Source organism: Scomber japonicus, chromosome 6 (genome assembly GCF_027409825.1).
Source record: "Scomber japonicus isolate fScoJap1 chromosome 6, fScoJap1.pri, whole genome shotgun sequence".
In the NCBI taxonomy this organism is placed as follows: Eukaryota; Metazoa; Chordata; class Actinopteri; order Scombriformes; family Scombridae; genus Scomber; species Scomber japonicus.
The window spans coordinates 8534632-8561531 of NC_070583.1; the positions used below are offsets into that span (position 1 = coordinate 8534632).

General features: G+C 39.9%; 1 protein-coding gene across 1 annotated transcript in view; it reads left to right on the forward strand.

The window, feature by feature from the left end:
- The window catches only part of clcn2c (chloride channel 2c), a 166182-nt gene that overhangs the window by 134172 nt on the left and 5110 nt on the right, over positions 1-26900 (forward strand). Inside the window, exons 17-22 of the mRNA XM_053320881.1 lie at positions 3863-4053; positions 5839-5950; positions 7865-7935; positions 8455-8529; positions 19949-19987; positions 22504-22608. Of these exons, the coding sequence (XP_053176856.1) occupies positions 3863-4053; positions 5839-5950; positions 7865-7935; positions 8455-8529; positions 19949-19987; positions 22504-22608 (593 nt within the window). The remainder of the gene's footprint in view (positions 1-3862; positions 4054-5838; positions 5951-7864; positions 7936-8454; positions 8530-19948; positions 19988-22503; positions 22609-26900) is intronic.

The following is a 26900-nucleotide window of genomic DNA, read 5'->3' on the forward strand; positions in this document are numbered from 1 at the left end:
AAAAGCCTTCTCCACAGTTAAAGTGTACTTGGCAGCTATAGCCGCCTGTCACGTGGGGTTTGGGGAACAAACAGCGAGCCAGCACCCGCTGGTTTGCCGTTTTATGAAGGGAGCGCGCAGGCTTCTCCCCGTGTCCAGACCGCTGGTGCCACCATGGGATCTGGCGGTGGTTCTGGAGGGGCTCAAGGGTCCTCCTTTTGAGCCGCTGGGGGGAGCAGGCTTGAAACACCTGTCTCTCAAGACAGTGTTGTTACTGGCTCTGGCTTCGGCTAAACGGGTTAGTGACATCCATGCGCTTTCGGTGCATCCATCATGCACTCAGCTTTTCCCGGGGGATGTGAGGATGATTTTGAAGCCCAACCCGGCCTTTGTGCCTAAGGTAGTGGGCTCATGTTCTCCTATTGACCTTGTGGCCTTTGCTGCCTCACCTGGAGAGCAGCGGTCACATGCGTTATGTCCAGTCCGTGCGGTGCGCACTTACATGGACAGGACTAAGGGTTTCAGGAGGAGCGATCAGCTGTTTGTCTCCTGGGCTAATCCTCATAAGGGGAAACCTGTCACAAAGCAGCGCCTGTCCCACTGGGTCGTGGAGGCGATTGCTTTGGCTTATACGAGTCAGGGTTTGCAGACACCTGCGGGTCTGCGGGCGCACTCGACTCGGGGCTTGGCCGCATCCTGGGCCTTATTCAGGGGAGTTTCTGTTCAGGACATCTGTGCTGCAGCGAGTTGGTCCTCGCCTCTCACTTTTGTCCGTTTTTATATGCTGGACGTCTCCGCTCCGTGCGTGGCACGCGCGGTTTTGCTGTCCTGATTGGAACAGAGTACATTTTTCCCTGTGGGTTGGTGGACGCTCGATAAGCTTGTCTGGCAATACGGGAGCAACCATATCCCATAGTGAGACATCGAACGAAATATTATGAAAGAGAACTTTAGGTTATTTACATAACCCCGGTTCTCTGAGTAATATGAGTGAGATGTCTCACCAGACTACCCTTCTTGCTTGGGCGAGTGAGAAGAGGTGCTTATCTTGAATGAGGGTGGTGCCGTCCGCATGAGCTATTTAAGGTAGATGGGACTACCTGTGGCGGACGGACACGTTCACCAGCCAATCAGGATTGGCGTAATGAGATAAATGCTTCTGAGGGCTGCAGCGAGGCGTGCATCCCATAGTGAGACATCTCACTCATATTACTCAGAGAACCGGGGTTATGTAAATAACCTAAAGTTTTGTGTAAGGAAATGAATTCTCACCAAAAACCCAGCTGCTATGCCACCTGCTTACAGGCCAAAGTAAATACTGAGTGCCATCAGTTGCCAGCATCAAAAACAGAATGTGGGTCTACTAGAACCCCAGCGGATGGGGGAAACTGGGTTGACTAACCTTACACTGGCAGCACACAGCTGGGTGTTGGTTTCGTTTCATAAAGGGTTAACACATAAATGCAGACAGAAAGTAAACCAAAATACTTTAGGTTTGTTATGTTCCCTTCTTCCCATATTAGATGAGTCCCACCTTCTTGGCATTCGGCTGCCAATCAGGTAGTTTTTTATTCATGCAGGAACACATTCAAGGATCTTAAACCGTTGGTGTCTGTATACTAGAGCTTGACCCATAAATGAACCAGATCAATATATCAACTGATATCGGCTTACCGCAGAATAATTGGTGTTTATATCTGCTGCTACAGTAAGTAGCAGGAAGTAAAGAGAAAGAAATGCCACAGATATGTTTAGGTAGTTTAGAAACAGTCCAAAACACTGACAGGTTTACTTTTTCAAATGTGAAGTATCCCCCATGGTAGTGTATGCACAGGTGCGTAGGCTAAAAGGTAAAAAATCAATGTGGAGAACAAAGATCACCCACACACTGAGTAAATGTTCCATTCAGAGTGCGGGCGTTCTTTGTTATCTTACAACTGTGAAATATTCCACCTAGCATTTACCTTTGCTGACATTTTTTTAAAGGATCCTTTTAAAAAGGCCTGTATATGTTATGTGTTCATGTTATTAAAATAGTCAGATACAGTTTATTGTTATTGGAAGGCCCCATTATCAGTATTTGCTTCAAAATTCTATTGTTGGTCAAACTGCACAGTACACCATAGTTTTACCTGTGATAACTACACAAGAATAGATAACAATACAAGTCATACCTCCACAATCAAAGATGTCATTTACATAATTTGTTTTATTATTTATTTATATTTTATTATTTAGATAAAACCTCACTAGATGGATCCCATCATGCTTTGCTTTATTAGATCAACTAGAGAAATGCAACATGTGAATATTGTCCTCCCAGGTCAGTTTTGACTGTTTTAAAAAGCATAAAGTATAAATTATCACCCAGTTCTGTTTAACACATTTTTAGCCAACATCATTCCAACTTATTACCACACATATTCTAATTTAAATGAAACTATTCCTCATTTTTGAGTTTAAAAAAAGCCGGAATTATGAATTATTTCTACTTAATTTAAGATCAGAGGAAAATATGTTGATGGATTATCACAAACTGGTGCATGTCAAAGTTTTAGTCAGGTTTTAAAACCATTTAAAAATGAATGTCAGCACATAATCACAGCTGTTGACCTCCTGGGTCAGCACTGAGCCGGTCTAGTTTGACTGTTTATGAAGCATAAAGTACACATTATTATCAATTTCAATGAAAGTAGTGACTATACTTGCAAAGAAACACATGTAGTATGGAACCATGCATGTGGTTTTTAGACAAAATCCATATTTGTGATATAAAAACACAGCTCATGGTGGGTCCATATCACAATAAAATGCAAAGGAATATATAAGAGAGAGAATAAATGAATAAACAGAAACAGGCTGTAACACCAATAGTTCCACATTCTAGATGAGAACCTGTTTTTTTAGACACTGAATCTTCTATCAGATATTTTAAGAGTTACAAAATTGGCACAAAAAAACAGCTACAATACATTATAATAAAGTAATTATTAAAGTGATGTCCTAAGGATGCAGTGAACAGTGTGAAAACATTAAGAAGCTTTTTACAGTAGTACAGTCCGTGTGGACAGCGTATGTTGTTCCAATCAGTGTGTCTGATGTGATATTGATGTGTGTGTGTTGGATGTTGCTGATGCTATTGAACGCAGCGTCCCTTCCAGTCTGTACCAAACACAAATTCCCGGCGACCTTGGTGGCACGCTCGTTAAAGTGATTGATTGATTGACAAACTTGCCTGAGCGCAGCTTGATGAGGGGCACCGCCTCACTGAAGTGCAAATTTGGTATTCCGGCACTGACTCAATTATGCAATCATGCAGGAACAATTAGCTGCGGCATTTAACCAAATACATAATCAGCACGTACTGTCACAAAGGCAATTACTTAAAGCAAGCAAGCTGTCAGCCCTCCCCATAAACACACACACACACACACACACACACACACACACACACACACACACAAACACGCACGACTTGATACACATTGACTGCATTCAGGCTCTTCTTATGTAACTCGGCTGAGCCCTCTGCAGTGCTGCAACATGTGTTTGGGATCTCCTGCAGTCTGCTCGCTCTCTCTCTTCCTAAAGCATCTTTTACTGCCTCGTCTCATCCTCCTCCTGCTTCCTCTTCTCCTCACCTCTGCTCCCTCCCTTCATCCTTACTTCTGCTTTCCCTTCCCCCCCCCCCTCTCCTATCTCGCTTCTACCTCCCTTCTCCTCCTCACTCACACCATTTGTTTCTTTCTCCTCTTCTTTCTCCTGCTCTTCACTTCCAATCTCCTCTTTTTCTTCCTTCTCCTCCTCAAAATATCCCTCCAGTCCCTCCATCCTCTTCCACTTTTTTCCCCGTTCCTCATCTTTTTCTTGCTCTCTGTTCCAGAGTCTATGATCCTGTTGGGTTCCATCGAGCGTGCCCAGCTGCAGTCGCTGCTCTCGCAGCAGCTTGGCCGTGCTCGGAGGTTAGAGTACATCAGGGAGCGGGCCGCCGCGGAGAAGAAGCGTCTTTCCGTCGTGTCGAACCCGATCAGCGAGGACGGCAACCAGCGGGCCAGTCAGGAAGTCCGCTTCCAGGTCAGAGGTTAAACTTGTAGCTTACATTCTGCAGCTGGAGAATCAACAAGCTTGTTACCACAGAAAAGTTTCATATGATTTAAATACCATCTAATATGATCATAGAAATACCATCATCATAGCTATTATGAGCAGTTAGGTCACTATGACCAAAGAGAACAGGAGCACCACCTGCAGTAACACCATTGTTAGGTTGATAATAAAAACTAATGTTTGGTTTACTTCCTCCAGACATTTAATCTTTCTAAAGTAAACAAAAAAGCTCATTTTTTAAGGGAATACATATTGTTCTATAGCAAGTAGATAAAAATGAAGCCCTGCAGGATTTTTGTGACATCTCGCCTTTATCAAATCACTACTGGAGGAACAAATCTAATATTGGTTCTGCCTGAACTTTGAAGTTTTGACAGTCGAAATTGAGAAAGATGTTTTTTTTTTTCCGAAAAACTCAGACAGAAGAGAAAAATGAGTCTGGAAACGCAGACGTGACGGGTGGGGGTTTACTTGTTGCTCATGGAGACAACGGCAAAAACTTTACCGGACAAAGACTTCTGATTGGATGCTTTTAGAAGACGGGGAAGGATGGTGAAAATGGGAAATTTATTCCAAAACTTTGTATCAGTGAGACGGATGGTAGCTTAGTGCATCATTAACGTGTTATTAAGCCATCAATAACAGCTATAAGGAGATTGCATGCGTTGAGTGTATGCGTTTGTGTGTGTGTGTGTGTGTGTGTGTGTGTGTGAGAGAAACAGACAGAAGGGATGCTGGCAGACAGTGTTTAAGGTAGATGTCTAAAGTGGTTTTAGGTCTTGCACTGTGCTGCTCAAAATGTCGATTTATCTCTTTTTCCCCCCTGTCTTCATTCCTCTTTCATCAGTTTGCAGTGAGTGGCTGAGTAGAACACCCTCAGGCATGGATGTGGGTGTGGGAGGGAAGTGTGTGTGTGAGAAGCTCTTCACTCTCTTTTCTTCCCCTCTTTTCTTCTACGTTTCCCATTTCCATCCTTTCATCAGCGGTAACATATTCTTACAGTATGGTGTGTATTTCACAGGTTTTTGGACTTTGTGAGCAGACACTAAGCCCCCCTTCTTTAAAACCAGATTAATGAAAATGTTCTTCAATGTAGTTACTCACTGGAAACAGATGCTATGAGAAACATTTTGCTCTTTAAGAAAGGAATTACTGCACAAAAGAGGAGGAAAAAAAGAAAAGAAAGGACAGCTGGAATATATCTACGCAGTAAAAGAATTAAAGAAACTCCAGTTAGCTGATGTCCAGGATTTAATTAAGAGACCATATCAGCCCAATTTATGAGGAAGGTTCATGATTTTACAAATGGGTCACATGTTTCACACAGCATGTGATATGTGAAATATTTCATGTTCAGATGCTTCAGAGACACATGACTGCAACTAAGTCCAAATGTTTTTTAGGTCATGGAAAAGCCAGCATGGAAAGTCATTGAAGTCATTTAATGTTATATCAGCCACTTCTTTAAGCTTTCGGCTCCCGCTGGTTTCTTTTTCCTTTTTCCCTCTGCTTTTTTTTTCTCTTTTAGTACTGACTTGTTCCCCCTTTTGATTTCTCTCCATCTCATTACTCCCTACAAGTACATACATTTGTCTAATGAGTCCGCAGGACGAGAGAGAGGAGTCCATCTCTTAAGTAGGATTGGGGGTTTGGGAGCTTTGAGTGCCGTTTCTTATCTGTGTGTGTGTGTGTGTGTGTCTGTGTCTGTGTGTGTGTCTGTGTGTGTGTGTGTGTGTGTGTGTCTGTGTGCAGATCTCTACTGAGGAGTCATCCTTCAGTCCAACTCGTCCAACTCCTCAGAAGCCCCTTAAACCTGCTCTGAAGAGACCCTCTGTGGTGGAGCGACCCACTGAGATCCCCACCAGTAAGTCACACACACATTAAAGTGTTTTCAAACAGATGAGGCAAAAAGAAAAATGAGGAGATTGAATAGATCCAGAAAGAGTGCTGTTAATGTTAATGGCCCCTGTCTCTAAACTCATGAAACAGAAATAACAACTCTAAGCTTGCTCTCTCTCTCTCTCTCTCTCTCTCTCTCTCTCTCTCTCTCTCTCTCTCTCTCTCTCTCTCTCTCTCTCTCTCTCTCCTCTCTCTCTCTCTCTCTCCTCTCTCTCTCTCTCTCTCTCTCTCTCTCTCTCTCTCTCTCTCTCTCTCTCTCTCTCTCTCTCTCTCTCTCTCTCTCTCCCTCCTATGTGTTTGCTTAACTCAACTATTCCTCAGCACATTCAATCAAACCCAAATGAAATGTGCTTTTACATAAAGCAATATGAATACCATTAGGTTAATAATAATAACAACCATAATGCATATAGCGGTACAATATTAGCAAAGAGCGTTGTTGCTAATGCTATTTAAATGAATCCAGCATGTAAAAAAAGACAATAAGTATTACTGCATGGATTATATGGTGTTTATAGTTTAATAGTTCAATAGAGGAAGTATGCAAGAAAGGACGTCAAACCAAAAATCAGTCAAGTAAACATTGAATACATTTTTTAACAGTGTGTCAGACTCAAAATGTCTCCCTAAAGGATCTGCTCAGTATTATCCATACTTTGAGTTTTGGTCATGTAGGTCCAGTGGTTCATGTACTTTTCTTTGTGTGTGATTGCTGTGTGTACTGTTGAAGCCAATTTAGCTGTTCACTGAGAGATATCAGCATACTTTGCATTTAAAGCTTGTGAAGTTAATGTACCAGAGATTCTTCTTCTGTCTTTTCACTTTATTTAAAAAACTTGGATTTAAAAAGGCTAAAGCAGAAGCAGCTCTGTCACTTTGATCTGCTGTCTGGTAGTGTCTTATAGAATTTCCTTTTTCATTTTCTTTCACGTTTTATGAACATAAGATAAGTTTATATCCAAGATTATCATCATTTGACACATATTGTCACCTTTATGGTGGTGTTGAGTGACATCTGTTGACATGAAAGTACTAGCCTGAAGATAGTTAGGATTTAATGCTCTTTTTTGGAACTTAATTCAACATGATTCCAACTTGGAATTCATTTTTCATTGATGTTCTCTAAATATCCAGAATGTTATTCCACGTTTCACTTAAGCAGGGAGTCCCCACATTTCACTACCATTATAAAAAAAAGAAAAAAAAAAAGAAAAAAGAGTCATGGATTTGTAGATTTTCAACCAATCAGGTGGTCCAGGTTCAGTATTGTGCAAAAGGCTTAGGCCACCACCATCATACAAACAGAAAATATGTAGACAAAATGTATTATTTATTATGAATTAAGGTTCCATTCCATTTAGGTTTAAGAGAGCCAAATTCCTGCTATCGCTCAAGTATAAGCCAATAGAAGCTGTTTTCTTTTCTGTTTTTTAACACTGCATACACATTTCCTGTATTTTCTGGTTGTATTGAGAAATAATTCTATATGGTTATTATAGCATTGCTAAAAACAACTATTCTAATGGTGGCCTAAGACTTTTGCACAGTACTGTAGGTCTGTAAAATTAAACATTTCTTGACATGGAAAATCCTTCCAGTGCCTTTGAGATCCTTCACATCTATATTGAAATTACATGTAGATTTATTCGCCCTACATATGTATGTATTTTAAGTTTTCCTAGCAAAATATCAAGATATTGATTTGATATCAATGTCTTAGTCCTATCCAGATTCACAGTCCAGGCTCATGTCTGACTGAATTGGGATGCAGCTGTTGTAATGCTTCTTTTAGACACCAGATTAGATTGAATTGAACAGCTGGTGATCAGGAACATCTGATCGTTCCACTGGTTTTTCATTCTCTCCGTCTCTCTTTCAGGCCCACAAGATAATTCGGGCATTGCTTTGAAGAATCTGTTTTGCGCCAGTCCAGACACAGAAGGCATGGAGGTGAGAGAACTATGTCCTCCAATACACCTGACAACAACGCCCCCTCACACACACACACACACACACACACACACACACAGACACACACACACACACACACACACACACCACACAGTCTTATACTATCTCTCACATACAGTCCTTCACGCTCTACAGTATAGTACCTCCCACACAAACAGACACACACATGTACTCTTCACACACTCATACACACACTCATACACACACACACACACACACACACACACACACACACACAGTACCTCAGTAGACCTCAATTTAAAAAACCTTTTACACTTTGTCTCATCCTTGCATCCTGTGAGACTTTGAAGAAAAAAATCTCTCCACTCTTGAACCACTCTACAAATGTCATAAAGATACATTCAGCTTATTTTTTTCCACAGCTCTGCAGTAAAGTTTGGTGATGTCAAGCAGGCTTTGCAAGAAAAATAATTTAGGCAAAGTCAAAGTGACATTAAGGTTGTTAACGTTGTGTGCTTGTCTCTGGTCGCCCGTAAGAAAAACAACAACTTGGAGAGCCCAGCGTCTCCTGAGCAAAGGAGGCCGTCCAAACGAGTCCGGATATCCGTCGTGGTAAGAGCCACCGATCGGGGCTACCCAAATGCCTGGAATCCGCCCGGCAACAGGTTCATCAGCCAATCAACCAATTGTCACCCCGTCATTCCATTCCAGGGCTAATCCCTAATGCCGATGGACGTAGATCTGGGCCAGGCTCAGCCAAAACCCGTCTGTGCCATCGTGCCTCAAAGTGTTAAACACCCTCTTCCTTGTCTAACCTGTAACCTTCTCTACTGACCTGTCACTGCCTGTAGTCGCTTCAATGATTGGCTAAGCCTAGGATCCATTCAGCTTCACTTGTTTTCATTGGTCCAATGGTCAGTAGAGGTTATGGAGAACACTTGACCACTGAAATACCACAACTGCTAATTGGCAACTTGTAGAATCAATACATCAGAATTCATTAAACAAAAACATGACAGTTTAAAAGAATGTATAATCACTGGATTTAAACATCTGATACATTTTACTTGAAATATTTGTATTTAAAGCTTTAAGAGCATAACTAGACCTGAAACATTGAATAGGTCATATTTGTGTTTATTTTAATTTTTCCAATAACAGAAACGAGTGTACATATCCCTTACATTATGTGGAGTTTATTAGCAAAGGCAAATAAGAAAGGATAAACTCAGGCTGCAGTATAACAACAAGTTTTGAATGTTTAAATACAGTTCATATGGATCATATGGATGAATGCACACTAAATATGTACTATATCCATTAAATTGCTCCTTTTTACCCTTTTTAATCCTAAAGTTATTAAATTCCACTCATTTTATATAATTTAAAACTCAATCCAGACATTTGAAAAATGGACATTATGAAATAACAAGGGCTGGAATGAAAAAATGATGTCCTGCAATGAATTACTGTTATATGTTAATATATGTAATACATGTCATTATTTCACAATGTCATGGTTACATAATGTATTTTGTTTATATTCATTCCTATGATCATTAATTTCATTATATTCTCTGTATTTCTTTAATTCTGGATACTTTAGGATTAAATCAAACATTGGTCATAATGACCCTAAACCTTTATTTTTATACCTTTTTGTCTTGCAACCCTTTAAATCATATTTTTAACATTAGTTAGCTGTAGTTTGAACAGCTTTTTGCACATTTTATATAGTGAATTTATCAAATTTCAGAGAGCTTCAGAAAATGAAATCTAACTTTTGTCTAACCTTCTGCAAAACTCTAGAAAAGCAGCTGATGAAATTATGGTGGAGCTGCTGTCATCTTTTAATCAAGTTGTGGTTGAGTTGTGGTCGAGTGGTCTACAAGGATGAGGCTGTTAAAACAATCATGCACTGTTCTCCATCATCAGCTGTGTCATCCGAGGCGTCCAATCAGTGACCGCCTCCCAGAGCGGGCGTGGCCCGTTCCTGGAGTGACCCAGAGTCCCATTGCTTTTTTTTACAATTATCTGTAATTGATGAAAGGCCGTGAGTGAAACATGCAGGGGAAGGAGGACGATGTGGGCCACTTCCTGTGTGCATGCAGCGTTAAATATCAGGATAGGAGCATCATATCTCTTCATTAGGAAGCAGGCAGGTATTTGAACGACAGCGTTTCAACAGCAGCTCAGATGAAATGATGATGCATGAGAAGTCCTGCGAGGTATTGGAGAATTTCCCCCCCACTAAACTGGGGATGTAGCCTGCCGTCCAATTACCAGCGAGCTGGTACGCTCCAGCAGCGGTGCATGTCAATCAATGAAACAAGCGTCTGATTATGAATTGAGAAAAATGATTCCATGAAAAAACAAGATCATCCGGAGTTGCATGACAAATGATCAGACAACATCAATTTCTAAGAATCAAACACTATTAAGCATCACATGATCATGCACACACACAAAAATGCATTCATAGATTTTCACATTTGATGTTTGCCCGTTCATTTTATGATTCATCGATAATCCAGGAATCCAAAACAAATCTACATCATAAGATTGTTTGTCTCTCACCGCATATAATGTCATTTCATTCACTAGGAGCCACCACCTGTCTTAAAGAGTTTCTATGCTGTGAATGTGGTGAGCATCTCATCCATATTTCTTTGAAACATTTTGAATATCACTACAATCATAACCTTTGTTTGACATTTCCAAAGTTTTTTTGCTCTATCATCCAAGAGCTTGTAAATCTAAATGACCCACCAAGACAACATGTTTTCATTTAAGATGTTGCTTTCTTTTCAGCATGGTCTTTTTAAAAAACTTGATTTCAGTTTAAAGAGTTTGTCACTGTATAAAGAAATATACAGACAAATTTGGATTTTCATTTTAAAACCTGATTACTAGCTTACAGACTGGATCCTTATTTGCTTCGATAATGGTTTATTAGATAGATGGATAGAGAGATAGATAGATAGATAGATAGATAGATAGATACTTTATTGTCCCCGAAAGGAAATTTGTCTTGGACTCCAAGTGCTGAGACAAGGAGTCCAAGACAAATTTCCCTTCGGGGACAATAAAGTATCTATCTATCTATTCTTTGTGGTAAACTCATAGCTGGTGTGTTGCCACATGTTTGTACTGATTCAGAGCCACAAAACCACAAAGAAAGTAGAGAAACACAACTATAAGTAGAGCTGTTTTGTCTAGAATGCAGGAGGTAAGGCAGTTTGGCTTGTATGTGATTGTAATATAGTAGAAAGTAGAAAGACAGGAAACACAGTGTGTTTATGTGATGGTTGAAACTCTGACTGGAGTTATTTGTGGTATTTTCCTTTAGTCTTGCTTCTTTTTCCTCTTGTCTCTGTCCCTAATGAGGTCCTTCAACCTCTGGAGAAACTTGCACTGACTCATATTTACCTCAGTTTGCACTACCTAGAGCAAATTTGCATCTATTCAAGCCCATTTGTTTTGTCATTGATTTTTCTATGCAGTTACACCACGTCTAACATTCACTTTAATAGGCAGCAAATCAGGAGTCTTTGTTTGGATGCTTTGACTGATTAGATAGTTCTTCAATTTCATTAGAAGACAGTCATTAATGTCATGTTGGTCTGCAGGGACACAATTCTACAATAAAGACCAAAGATTCTCCAAAAACTAGAATTTCAACTATTGTTATCTCAAAAAACAATCCCTACCAAAGCACCAGAGCACCAGAGCAAAGTTGTCAGGTCTGCACACACAGACCTTAATGGAAATGTGTTTTTTGTCCCTAGCATCATTTGAACATAAATAAAATACAAGAACACACTATTCCTCTATATGAGCCTCAGTCAGCATTGTGTCTGTGTAACTCTATTAGCACTGTTAATGATTTATACTTGAGGCACTTAAGGGGTCCCATTAGTTTCACATGTCGGTGACAATTATTGAAGTCTGTACACATTTTCAATCATTCACAAGCACGGAGTAGCGTCAGGTCATTCTTCATCCATCGCTCGGAGGCCCGTGTGGAAACCAGCGCCACACAGTTGACAAATGACACCGCGAAAAAAAGTCTTAATCTTGTTGATAAGTAAGGGTTGTGCTCTCCAATTATATACTGCTCCCATGAAATATCTTCTATGTATTTCAAAGCACCACATCCAGCATGAGTTTTCTAATATCCGGCTGAAATGACCAGTTTCAGCAATGATATACCACAAGAAAATAGTCCCAGAATCCAGCACATTGGTGCCTTAGTACAGTCCATGCTGTGCAATTACACAACAGATGTCAGTCTTGCCTAGAGGAACTCCACAAAATACAAAATTAGTAACAAGGGAGGCGCACTTGGGCTGCTTTTTCACTTGGTGGGGTAAAATGTAGAACCCTGGGGCGTGTATTTCACACTGTGACACCGCAGTGCTTGTGTTGAGTTGTGTGGCAGCAAAAGACAGTGACAGAGACTGTATAACACCGGAGGAAGTTAAGTTTGAGGTGAATGACGAAATACATTTCCTCAACTGTAATAATGAAAAAGATATATCAAAACAAAGTGTACAAGTTGTTCACATTTGTTGGAGGCGTAGAGCTCATTACATCGTCTGTGTTTTTGAGGCGGTGTCTGAGAAAGAACAGTTGGTTTGCACTGAGTTAGAAGTTTGAAATCACATTGACTGTCCTGATGCGCTGCTACAATAAAACAAACTTTATGTCGACCATCATTATGTCGACTGTTGGCAGCCACTAAATGGACTGCAATGTAATCTGATGTAGCAATAGCGCCCCATCAGTGCACACCCACTAAAAGATCTCGATCCATACAGAGTAATAAAAGGTTGATTTGATCTGTTTGTTATGGTGTCTTACCAAGTCTCTCTCAAGTCTCTCTCAAGTCTCTCTCAAGGAGAAGTCTCGTTCTGAAATCTCTTGAGAGTTGAGTTGTAATCAGCTAAAACATTCTGAAGTTTCCTTTTAAGCTTGTTAGGTAATGAGCAAAGTGCAGTGAGAGTTCAGGGACAGTAAATAGTTTAAGACAATACATGTTCACACAGGACTAGTGTTATATGGAGAGCTCATGTGATTTGTAGCAGTTGCAGAGGTTGTTTCGTCTAGTTCAGGTTAGGGTTAGTGAACTGCCAACATTAAATACAGAGGTTATCTGATAGCATCTCTATGAATCAGACATCGCAGTGGTTTATGATCTTATTTTCTTTTTAATTAGGATTTTTTTTGCAGATTTGTTCTTCTTTTAAATCTTTTATGGACATTATTAATGCAAGCTTCGTACCAACTCAGCGTAGAGACCTACTCAGAGAGGAAATAAAATGAAATACAAATAAATACAATCTTGAATAGATCATGAGAAGTGATTCATGGCACTTTGTAAAGAACATTCATTCTTTCAACCAACTACTTGGAGGAAGATCTGAAAACCGAGATTAACTGACTATCAATTTTTATATTGTGTTTGAAGAGCAAGAAGGGAAGTTTCTCATATAAAACAGTTACCATGTGTCTGCAGTATATATTTTAATTGGGTTTCAGAATAAATGAATACCCAAGGTAAAACATACAGTACATACTTTGACTCTTTGAAATATCCATATACCATGTTTGTAACATACTGTAGATAGGTGCATTGAACTTTATTGCACTCACACATTCATTTCTTCTTGTCAGTCAGTCACATTTAAACACAACTTAATAACATACAGCCTGAAGATGAAATATTTTTGGACCTTAAATTGTTGATTTGAAAGCTGTTGCATAGTAATATGTTTTCTCTTCAGCACTTTTATCCTTGTGAAAACAGTTACATAATGATGAAATACTGTAGATCAGCCTCAGTAGAAATCTGTGAAAAAGTGTGAAACTGTTTGGGCATCTGTGAAATGTAATAAAGAGTGTGGCATAGCCCTAATTTAGGCAGTCCCACTTTTTTTAAACGTGTTTATTTGACTTGATGCACTACCTATACATCTTTCTAGTCTGAAACATTAATTGGTGGACATCAGTCAAGTTTTCAGCAGCCCTCAGCTGCCACTGCTGCTAGTAATTTAATAAAATAGAAGGATTAGTTAAGTGTACCCATGAGGAGCATATTGTATGGTCAGTGCTGAGACAGATGGTACATTATGAGCGCAGTGAATTTTTGGATGTGTTAAGTGAGCCTAGAAGCATGTTAGTCATTATGCCTTGCAGTGAGCTAATTAGTAATGAACCCCTGTAGCACTTGGCGTTCATGCAGTACAGTACAGTAAGCCTGTGGGCTTGTTTCTCCTGTCATCAGGAGTTATTATTAACATTCAACAGTGTATAAGTGCACATGGCAGAGGCTGATGCTGATTACAGCGTTGTTCTTAATCTGTCGAGGCTCCGCAGGCCTGAGCGTGGATACGGACTAACACATTTATCAACTGTATTTCATCCCAAACCTACAGAGTTCCACCCCCACGCTGGAAGAGAAACAAAGTTATGACTTCTGCTCTCCCTTTCCATCAGCCCCACTTTCACAGCGCTTTGCTCCTGTAGTTCTTTGTTTCTGGGTCTGGTTTAATCTCTGCGGCTCCGCTTCACGTTCTTCGTCCATCTTTACGACTTTTCTAAAGCCCCCTCACCCCACCCCCCCTTATCCCCTTTCCTCCCCTGCCCTCCCCTCCATCTAGGCTGTGAAATATTGATGCAGGGTAAATGACATCAGTAGTCTGTTTGAGAAAAATGATGCCGCCCAGCCTCTCAGTCTCTCCTCGCTGTTTTTCTCATTATTTTTCCCCCTTCTTGCGTCTTCGTAATGCCTCCATGCTTTATTTATGATGGCTCGTGGGCTCAGTTTTTTTGGCACCTGGCTTCCCCCCCCCCCCCTTCATTTCTTTTCGAATTTTTCCTTAGCTGCTTCAGATCGTTGGGGAATGTGTGTCTTTCTCTTTCTTTCTCACATAAAACACACTTGCATGGTAACACACATGCACACATGATGCAAGACAGGGACGACAAGTAGAATTTAAGTGTTGGTAGAGGAATATGTGTCCTTTACTTGTCGTCTTAACAATGGACCGTGTGTGTGTGTGTGCCTGTGTGTGTAATGAGCCCTCTTTCTCAGCTGCCCTACCTAAATTGAATTCTGAGTAGCTGTTTGGCTGTTCACACTCTGATGCATCAGTATCACCCTCTGTGGACAAGGAGAGAAAACAAGACCCAGGGACAAAAACAAGCAGAGAAACTGGTTGAGACCGTCTTGTGTTAAACAGATATGCATATTGTCAGTTGTCCACTTTTGTCAGCAGTCACAGAAAATTAAAGAGAAGTGAAAGAACCAAATTTCTTAGAGCTTGTTGCCACTGTGGTGGCTACAGTTTGTAAAGGATGTAAAGATGGCTGTAAAGGAAAACATAAATAAGTTGAGAGGAATGATTTGATCTTTGTTTTTCACAAATATCAGTTTCTGTGACATATGAAGCCTCCATAAATCTGCAGAAAATGTAGGGACATTCACGAATAAATGATTAGCAGTTAAGAAGAAAATTCAAGCCATAGTGTCATCTGCCTTCAATGAACATCTAAGTGAAAGCAGTTATAATGTCAGTTTTAGCCAATTTGAGATTTACAAATCACTAAATTAAAACTGCACCACACACACTGGTTCTAATAGAAATGAGCTGTTACTAAACATTTAAACCCAGTGTTACTGTTGGCTAACTGAAAAATCTACTGTTAGTTTGCTGATATATGACCCGTTCAACGAGAAGGGTAGAAGAGGTAAAGGCGGGAAAATCTGATCTGACACTTAGTCAAAATACTGTTTAATACTAATGCAAACTGGCTAGAATATTTAATAACTTCAGACATTCAGAACTTGAGGAAGACTACTAACTCCTAACACATTTCTCTATTTAAGCATATATATTTAAAACTGAGTAATATACCTACATGTACAAAGCACTGACAGTAAGTTTAGGAGGATGTTGTGATGCCACTTTGACTTGAATGCTTTTGATTGGACAGTTTTAAGGGTGCTACTTGATCTCTGCAAATAGGTGATGCAATGCAATCCAGATGAGATGAGCTAGACATGATGTGTAAATGGAGAATGAAATAGGGCCAAGCAATTAAGATAATACAGAAGATCCTGTGCTAGAAGTTGGTCTCCAGGTCTACACATTGCTTAAGAATAGTTACTTCTGATATTAAATACCATGCTTTGGTCTAAGAGGACAAGTAATAACTGGTTTCCAACATTGACTGATAGAGTAGATTAAATCTGACAGAATCTGACTCCATCCTTTCAAACAGTCACATCTCATTCATGAAGGTGAATGGAGAGTATTGTAAAGGACACGTTTGTTTCAAGAACCTTAACAAAAGAGGGGAATTTTGAAAAAGGGAAAGAAATTATTAAAATCATTTGGGTCAAGTGTTTCTTTCTTTATAGAATAGGTTGAATATTCAGACTGTAATAAAACAACCCAGGTATCAGACAGGAGGAATATTCAGGGGACAGGATGAAGGTTTCATTTCCTGAATAATTTCAGACAACAGGGGAGAGAACTGTAGAGAGTGAAGTTATCTAGAGGAGATGAGTGTGACATACTGACTGTAATTTGTTTTTTTGGCGGGTAAACTGATTGGATGTTTGATATCAGATACATTCAAGGTGAAGAACTTGAAGATTTAAGCGTATCAGAAAGATTTAAAATATTACATTTTTGGTTGTCATCATGCACTTATTCTCATGTATCCAATGTGCAGAAAGTCATCAGGGGAGGACTCAACTGGTACAACTACCCACCCATTCTGTTAGGACTACATTATATTTTTGTTCACACCATTGTAGTTTGAACAAAGCCATTAATGATGTTATTTCACAATTGCGTTAAAGTCCCCACAATCCAATCAGATACACAGATAAGGCAGTAATAGAATTTGAAAGCAATAAGCAAACTGAGCTTCACTAGCATGGAAATCAGCAGTTAATTGTCCTGCACGTGAGTGATAAGTTATTTTGTGTCACAATGTTTCCCTCTTCCACCATTTAGTATCTTTTGGAGGCGGTCGGTTAGAGAAACAACAGACATCATTACAATGAGTATAAGCCTGAGAGATAAAGTTTCTAATGTCTTTTGTCATTACTTTATCCATTTAAAAAAGCTACTCAGAGGACAGAGAAGCCACAGCATCACTGGCTGGAGGTTATTACCTCACATGAAAGTCAGAGATGATGGGTGTTGTCCTGGCAGCGGTACGGACAGAATTAAAGTTAATAAACTCAGACATAGTTCTTAAAGAACATTACAATGACCTTATGTGAAAAACTGATCCTATCTGACTTCAAGAACATTTACATTTACAAGTAGTGCTATCTAGCCGTGCAGATGGTTGTGTTTTAATTTCCCAAAGGTTTTCAGTTAGATTTCTTCCCAATAGAAAGGAGGAGAATGAAATGAAGTGCGTACTGAATGTCATTTCCTTACTGTGAACTGTTTACACTGTGAGCACCAAAGAAATAGTCCCAAATGCAAACTGTCCGCAATGAAGTCTCTGGATTAAGTCATTAAATTCTATCTCCACACAATCAAGGGACATCATTGGAGCTAAAAGAAGAAAAAAAAAAAAAAAAAAAAAAAAAAGCAGTAATACTTCACAACACCCAGAAATGGACGTTGATGTGTGAAATTACTGGAGTTCCTCTTTAATAAACATGAACGTTGAAAGAATATTAACACAAGTCTCTCAGAGTTTGATGATGTACTCTTTTTCTTATTGTTGCTGTGTGGGTGCAACTCTTGTGATCACTTTAAATCAGAGGTGTCCAAACTCCATAAAGGTTCATGTGGCTGCAGGTTGTTCTTCTAACCAAGCAGCAACACACCAGGCTTGACTCATTTAATTAACTGAGTCAGTCTTCAGACAATTGATTGATGGAGTCGTTTACTCTACATCTAGACCAGTGGTTTAGACACCAGCCAATAACTTGAACCCTTACTAGATGGATTGTTGTGATGTCATGATCTCTCCAGATAAAGATACCACCAGGAGTGATTGATAAGCGATGTTTTCTTTTAGATTTGGATGAAGTCGTCCTTTTAAAACCAGAAGCATATTTTGGATTTAGAAGACCAAAATAGATGTTTAAAAGAAAGCTGTCTGATCAGCACTCCTTTCATCTACTGTAGTCCAAGCTGATGAAAGGAGGAGTATCCCAGAAAGGAAGCTGCAGATAGATGAATACAACCATCCTTTTTATCCAGACTACCATGAAAACCTCTTAATTATTCACTTTGGCTGACTGCATCATCTCCCAAAGTTTGTGTGTGTCATACAGCTGTCTCTGATGTTAGATTGTGTGTGTGTGTGTGTGTGTGTGTGTGTTAGAGAGAGAGAGTGTGTGTTTGTGTGTGTGTGTGTGTGTGTGTGTGTGTGTGTGTGTGTGTGTGTGTGTGTGTGTGTGTGTGTGTTTCCCCGCTGACCTACTCTTTGGATGGTTGCCACTGATTGGGTGATCGGGTCACTTGGATGGAAGTAAAGATGGATCGCTGCAGGAGGAGAGAAGGAGAGGAAGAGCAATGGACCTTTCTAATCTTTGTCTGGTCACAGAAACAGCTCACCAAGCAATACAGCTTCATAGGCCCATTGTCAGCACTCTGGAGTCTAACTGCCTCTCTCACACACACACACACACACACACATACACACACACACACTTCTGCCTAACTCACAGATGCAGAAGCTGAGATTTGCTTTCTTAATAGAGCAGCTAATCTTTCTAAAAGTACCTATTTTGCATGCACGATCCAATTCCCCTCTCTCTAGAATAAAAAAACATCACACACACACACACACACACACACACACACGCGCGCATACACACACAATTTGATCTCTCCACGTCATATTACCTTTTCAAACAACAGTGTGTCTTGGCGACATTCAGAGTGCCCTTGTGTTGTGTGACAAGCAGAATGATCAGTGAGACAGCAGAGATAAAGTGCTGGGTGTGTGTGTGTGTGTGTGTGTGTGTGTGTGTGAGTGCATTTGTTTGTTTTGTCTCATCAACTCCAGGCACGTCTGGCCTTCTGCTTGCATAATGCTACAGTAGGGCACCTCTTTCTACCCCGCGGCAACAGTTGCTAGGGTTACCGACAGGTCGGCCACCGCAGCGATAAGGATAAATGAGCTCATGGCTCCCATCAGCCCCCGGGGTCACACTCGCTTTGCCTTCCTCTCTCTTATACATACACACACACACACACACACACACACACACACACACACACACTTCGTCTGCGCTCAGTCCATGCGAAAGTAAATACCTGTACTCAAGCACATGACTAAACACTTTGAAATCGTATTTCACAGCCCATCACACACACACACACACACACACACACAAACACAAACAAACACACTCTCACACAGGAGCCCGAACCCACACACTGCAGCAATATTCTCACACACACACACACACACACACACTCAGGTGTACATTTCCACCACCCAGCCCTCTACAGTACCATGAGTGTGTCCCCCCCTCAAAGCACAGAGTTGCTAGTTTGATTCCAGCGTGTCAAACCGGTGTTGGTAGCGTCAGGCTGTCAGTTATGAGCTCTGAGCTCTCAGCGCGCCGCGGATCCATCATTATAATGATCATCTGCTCTGACATCTCATACATCACATCCCCCGCACTCATTAAATGTACTGTAGTCGTTACTTTAGTCACTCATTCCATTTCTGTCCATCTGTCTCAAGACGGCAGCGCAGTGTAACGCTCATGATGCGACGCATGGGTGATTATGTGTTTTTCAATGTGTCATTTGACTGCTGACACAGATGCAACAGAGCGGGCACAGTTGAAAAGCACAGATAAATGTTTATTGAGATGGACACCGCTGTTTATGAACCATGTGTTTACCATTCTATCACCGCTCGTGTATTTGTGTTGTAAAAATGTTGGTTTCTCATCTTACCGTGTGTGTGTGTGTGTGCTGTGTGTATTCTGTCTGTGTTTTCTGTACTGACGGCTGTTTCTTCCTCTCTGCAGGATGATGGAGATGTGGAGGATGACATGACCATCAGAGAGGTGAGACTGGCAGCCGCACAAAACATACAGCCGTTTAGAGTGCAGCAGGAAGAGATCACAAGCTCAGAGTTAGTGATCTCATGATACTGTTAGTGCCTCACCCCCTCCTCAGAGATTAACTACAACAAGTTAGTTCAGCCTTGTATTTAAATGTTTTTTTCTTTGCATGTTTTATGTATTTATTTGTTTATTAAAGGAAAACTACAGAGTTTACACATAGAGTGAGACCTGTCTAATGTGAAGTGATAAAAGTAACAACAAGAGCTCACATTTTAACAGGAAGCCTGATTTCCAACCTGGACACATTGAGTTTTCAAGACATTTAGCGGGCATAGTTGAGTTGCATTATGGGAATTGTAGGATCAGCTTTTTTGGAGTTCTCTGATTTTGACCTTTTCTACTTCACATGAGTCCCCCAACCTTATTAATGTGAATTGCAGTCCCTTTTAATACTTTGTTCAAAGGACTCATATATTTCTAAATGTAGCCTGCCAGTAGCTTGGGTCATCCTGCCAGCCAATCATTTGCAGTCTTTAAAGTTAAAAGTCAGTAAGGAGTTTTGAAGGTGGTTGGAAATTGCCAAATTTATAGAACATGAAAGACAAGACTGACATTATTCTATATTTTATTTACTGTCAATACATCTCATTATCTTTTACATACTGTTCATATTCTACACCCTTGCAATATGTTTCACTCATAACAAGTGTCTAGACCAAATGTTGAAGCACAGATGTGTTTAGAAAGCATCAATAGTCGATCTGACTGATCAATAAATGTCTGATTAAACCTTGATTCATGTTTCAGAGAGCAGAGAGAGTGTAGTTTTGAGCTTTTCCCAACCATTATAGCCGTCAGTCTTCACTGCTACATCATAAAAAGAAATCCTCATAACTACTATCTTATTAAAACTATTAACTATTCATTTCACTGAAACACATGTCAATAAATACAGCTCACATTTGACCCAGAACAGCCTCAATGGACAAAAAGGTGTAGAACCCTCTACAAAAGGATAACATTTTAAATAATACATACTGTAATAATAATAATAATTTAAATCATTTTAAAGATTAAATATTTGATCAAATTTAAATGTATTTTAATGTTTGTGCATTTTAGCCCACATTGGGAAAAGTCATCATATATCAGGGCAGAAGAATGACATTTGGGTTGTTTTTACAGCTGTTAAATGTCAATACGGGTCAAATTGACCTGAACAGTATGTAAGGGTTAAAAGACAAAAATCTGAAACATGTTTTTCATTCAGTGCTTTCCTGCCTTGTCTGTGGCACTGAGCTCAACCTGCTCAATCCTGCTGGAGACGTAAATCTTTAAAAACCACAAACATAGTTTCATTTTTAAAGAGGAATTGCTCATTTGCAAGAACAGCTGAGCCTGCAGTTTTCAGCAAATGTTCCTCAAACAGAACTAAATAGCTTTTTCCTTATTTGTTGTTTTTAAACTACTTTCAGTGGTGGATTCATATGTCACTATGCATTTTGGTGCCCTTGTAAGTATCTCAGGCAGCGCAGGCTAAGGCACACTGTATGTGGGAACAACTCAACATAAGATACTGTGTGTGTGTGTGTGTGTGAGCTCATGCTAATCAAGAAACATGTCAGCCAGTGCAACAGTGTGGCTCCTTGATGTGTTTTAAAGGTTTTGGACAATAATGAATAAGATATATCAGGCTTTGGATACACAAACAATTCAGGTTAATACTGTAGGATCAGTTCATTGTAGGTTTTTGTCTTTTAAAGAAGTTTTTGGCAAATAAGAAAAAAATAAATCACTAGCCTTATCCTCTAATAGCAGCTACTGTCTTGGTGTCAGTCTATATTTGACTGTATTTATCTAAGTCAAATCTCAGCTTGCACTCGATGACATCACGCTCTGTTACACACTCCTGCTTTTCAGATTTCTCAATATTCCCAGACGGGCCCCGATTACCCTAGACTCTTATATTTTTGGATATGACATCATTCATAATTCATCCATCAACAGCACCTCTCATTTCCTCTCTGTCAGCCGCATATCCCTCTCAATTTCTCCCTCTATCCCCTCTTTTTCCTCTCGGAATCACTCATCGGCTGCTTCTCATACGTCTGCCTTGTCACTGCGTCTCGCTACCTCTCCCGACTTCCTCGTTCGCCCGTTCACCTTCCTCGCCGTCCACCGTCGTAGGCCCTCGTTTGATTTATAGAGTCATTCAGCGCGTTGCCCGGTCCATTGATTGTCTATCAGAGAGAGGCAATTTGTCAGGAGGTGGAGTGGTATTATTTGATGCCTTTGTCTTCTGATTAGTGACTGACAGCTCACATAAAGGCACGGTCTGTTAACAGCATCTATTAAGCATGCTGTCACTCTCATGTCTTATAGTCAGACAGTTAAAAAAAACTGTACAGATAGACCCTTTAGGGGTAGATACTTCTTGTCTGTCCCTTCACTCTGTTGGCAGTTCTTCAGCGATGTTGTGTTTAACTCCCTCCTCCCTCCTTTTGTGTGCTTTACAGATTGCAGAGTGGGAAGAGAATCAGCTTGATGAGCAGGTCAACTTCAACAACTGCAAGATCGACCCTGCCCCGTTCCAGCTGGTGGAGCGCACGTCGCTGCATAAGGTCTGATTGTACATCCAGCTGTTGTCCAACTTCTGTGTGTGATTCTCATATTAAAACACAATTATGTATCCCCGCACAATAACAAGCGTGAAGAATGGGGGATGATACGAAGATGTCCACACTATTACATAAAAGGCAATGTGGCTGCAGGTTTTCATTCCAACCAAGCAGCAGCAGCATCAGGCTTGACTCATTTAATCCACTGATCTCAGTCTTCAGCAGGGTCGGGAAGGTTATTTTAGAAATGTAATAGGTTACAGATTACTAGTTAACCTATTTAAAATGTAACAAGTAATGTATTTCAATTACTTAATCAAAGGAATGTAACTTGTTATATTTGATTACTTTTTAAATTTTCTAACTATTTTTTAAAATTGTTTCCAGCTGTTAGGGTAAGTGTTCCCATTAAGCACCTAAATCTAAGTTCAGGTGTTTTTCATGGACGCTGACATGATTTATAATAGAGATCATTTCTTATAAAGCAACATTTAGCTCTCATTGGAAAATGTATTCATTAGTTCATGTAGATATTAGAATATAAAATAAGTCTAGCATGGGCTTAATTGGTACTGTGGTCCATGTGTGCTCCAAATAAGCCCACATCATGATTTATTTATAAAATATATAAAAAATATTGATTTCAAAGAGTAAAACACAGCAATATATGTATTCAATAACATTTTAAATATTAAAATGAGAAAAAACCCTCCTTAAAGGTGAGACATCAGATCTTTGTAATCGTCAACATTTTCATCAGTAACTGTAATTTAATGACATTTTTACACTTACATTTAAATTGTAATTAAATTACATAACACTGTTACATGTAACTAGTTATACCCCAACACTGATCTCCAGACAGCTGATTGGTCGAATCGTGTGTGTGTTCTTGAGTGGTTGGAACAAAAACCTGCAGACACATGGCCTTTAATGGAATAGTTAGCCTGATTTATATGATCAAAATGATTTAGTGAAAGTCATAAAAGCATCGTAGGAATAGTAATAATGTCAAAGAAGAAAAGAGACTCTGTAACAGTCTATAAGATCCAGGGTGTGATTTTTAGTCACTGCTCAGACACTAAATGAGACAGGATGGACTTTGTTAGGGAACGTCAAAAATGCTTCACTGACTTCTGGAAGGAGACAGAATTGATCTGTACAGCCAATTAACCCTTTAAATCTGAGGGTGCTTCTCTTAAATTTGGATAAATGAACTATTCCTGATCTTCAAAGCCTTGCTATGAATTATGACATAAAAGTTTTAAAAGGATTTCATACATTTATGAACTGACTTTACTGCTTTACACCATATTGGTGATGTCATATACTACTGAGGAGGGTTTGAGTGTTAAAATGTTATAACTAAGCAGCTTCCAGGTTTATCTTGTATATTCTGCTGTGAATTTTGTCTGGATTACTTTTACAGCACGACTTTCTTTTTGAAAATGATCATAATGAATGTTTCATACTGTAGTATTAGCCATTGAAGCATATGTGGGTGTTACACAATGCTAGTTTCCTGCCATAAAAAAGCAAACACAGGATTCTGTCATTGGGAAAGTGGTAAATCTTTTCATAAAGTTTCCCACACTTTTAGACTTTGTCATTTAAGTATGAGTGTTCCCCAGTACAAACACAAACTTCTTCAGTTCCAACACTGCAGATACTACCGATGCTCCTGTTGTGTGTGTGGTGACATTGAAGAAGTGTGCAAATAAGCCACACACTCAAGCCAAGTCCTCCCCTACTGTGTGAAGGAGAAAAAGGAAATTAAGTAAAGAAGTGAAGAGCTTGTGCTGATTTAGTTTCCTTACTGAAGCACAGTTGCACTCTCAGGAAGACACACACACACACACACACACACACACAAAACACCATCCTACCAACACTTCCTACACACACACTCTTACTCTTTGTGGTGTGCCAGCAGCTGTGGCGATGCCTAATGTCATCCATTCATGATGCCACCTACTCTCTCTCTCTTTCACTCCCTCTCTCTCTCTCTCTCTCTCTCCCCCCCCTCTCTCTCTCATCCTCTAGGCTCTGTGTGAATACTTTTTAAACATTTAAGAGAGGGATCCTGCACCAATCCATCTCGCTCCCCTCCCCATCACTGCACACAGCCAAAAGCCAATACCACGCACAATCTCCCTCAGCATATTAAACACAGCCACTGCCACCGCTGTATGCTGGCTTGTGTGTGTGTGTGTGTGTGTGTGTGTGTGTGTGTGTGTGTGTGTGTGTGTGTGTGTGTGTGTGTGTGTGTGTGTGTGAAGTTATTCTCTCTACATCTCTCTGGATCTGGCTTCCATTTATCCCATGCTGTTTACTGTTGTTGCCCATGATTGTCTGTGATTGTCCGCCGGCCCTCTCATAACAGACAAATCTGTTTCCTCTGAATATCTACATGGCAATATGTTCAGTCACTGTGGTCTGGGTTTTTTTTTTTGTTTTTTTTGTTGGCCCCCGGTAGCCACAGCCACACATTAGTTTATTTGATGTAGCGGGATAAAAAGACAGACTGTGTACATTTCCATCCAACAAAAGGAACTCTAGAAGCTGTTGTTGTAGTGAGCCAGCACACACAGTGACAGTGAAGTAGAGGCTGGATCACACCAGTTTTGGCCTCTACTAGCACCTCTCTCACCTGCACTCATGCATCCAGAAGTGGTGGACAAAAATGAAATGAATGAATCAGACCTTGAATTCATTTTTTACAAAAGTTTTTGCCAGCTGAAAGCCGATGAATCAGTAGAAATATGTTATAGAGAGGAAAGAGAGATGTATATGTATATATCACATATATAATATATATTTGATCTAGAACAAGAGATAAATGAACCATTCATAAAACAATGTGTTCATTTCACTGTCTTTAAAGGGTCAGTACACCAAAATCATCAGCTTGCATCTACTGCAGAGATGAACAGCATTACAATAGATATTCCTTTATTTGATGTTCTGATGATGATGATGATGATGATGATGGTGTCTCCTGTTGTTCAGTCAGGTTGAGATGTGGTGATTGTGAGGGTCACACAGAGGTGGCCCGGTGGTCTGACATTTCTTTAACCAACCCAATACAATAGAGAGTCAATGTGAATATTGTTTGTGGCACTCCAAAGCATTGAGAAATTGCATTTAAAAGATTCAACAGCAGATTGTGTTTTCTGGAAACAAAGTCCCAGACACTGTGTATAATTCACAGAACTCACTGTCAACAGATCTCACTCTGACTTTTGCTACATTAGAAGGTTTTCTTTTTAGAAATACACACAGCATTACTTCATTATTAATTATTAATGCATTTACCATTTTAAAAATATCGAAGATTTGTGGAATATTCCCATTTAAAACCAACAGTCCAATACCAAAAATGTTTACAGTGTTGTAAGAAAGATAAAATCCTCATATATGAGAAATAAACCCAGAGAATGTCTCTTTAAAATAGAGAAAGTATTAATTAACTATCAAAGTAGCAGCCAATTACTTTTCTGCTGATCCATTTCAAAGTCCCCCAACTGCCCTTCTGGCTACACAGAAAGTCCCATCAAACTCTAAAAGGGCCCAAAAGAAAAAAAAAGCCAGTTGGCATCGGTCCTGCAACCCCTTTGATCCACCACTGAAGCTTCTGACCTCTTACTCTTTTTACTCTTAGCTGCATAGAGCCACACTCCTCTGTAGGAACTCTAACAGTGGAGATAAGATTAAGAAGAAGAAGAAGGGGTACTTTATTGATCCCCATGGGGAAACTGATCCTCTGGATTTGAGCCATCCCATACACACTCACACACAACCAATTTCATTTATTTTCATCAAGGGTAGAAGGTCAGGAGTATGAACCCTAACATACATGTTTTAGATGTTGGGAGGAAAGAGGAGCAACATGTGGATTATACATAACCTCCACACAGGGAGCACCTGCATTCCAACCAGGCAGCAGCGCTACCACTGAGCTACCAAGCTGCTCTATATTAAACTTTAATGATCCCAGTGGGGAAATGAAGTCATTGCATAAGCAAATATGCTACTAATAGGGAACAGAGTATAAATAGAGCAAAACACAGTCCTATAAACATGCAAAAACCTACATTCTTAACAATAAGGTAAAAAAAACAAAAAACACGAAGCCGAAATTTTCAAAATGAGGGCGTGAATGACACTAATGGTACACAATTACAGGCTCAGTGCTCACAGGACATTTTAGCACCATTTTCAGACTGCATAAATGAGTCATGCTCATTGACTTGCAGCACTGGTGAATTTATTAAAAGTTGTCTTTAAAAGTTTAA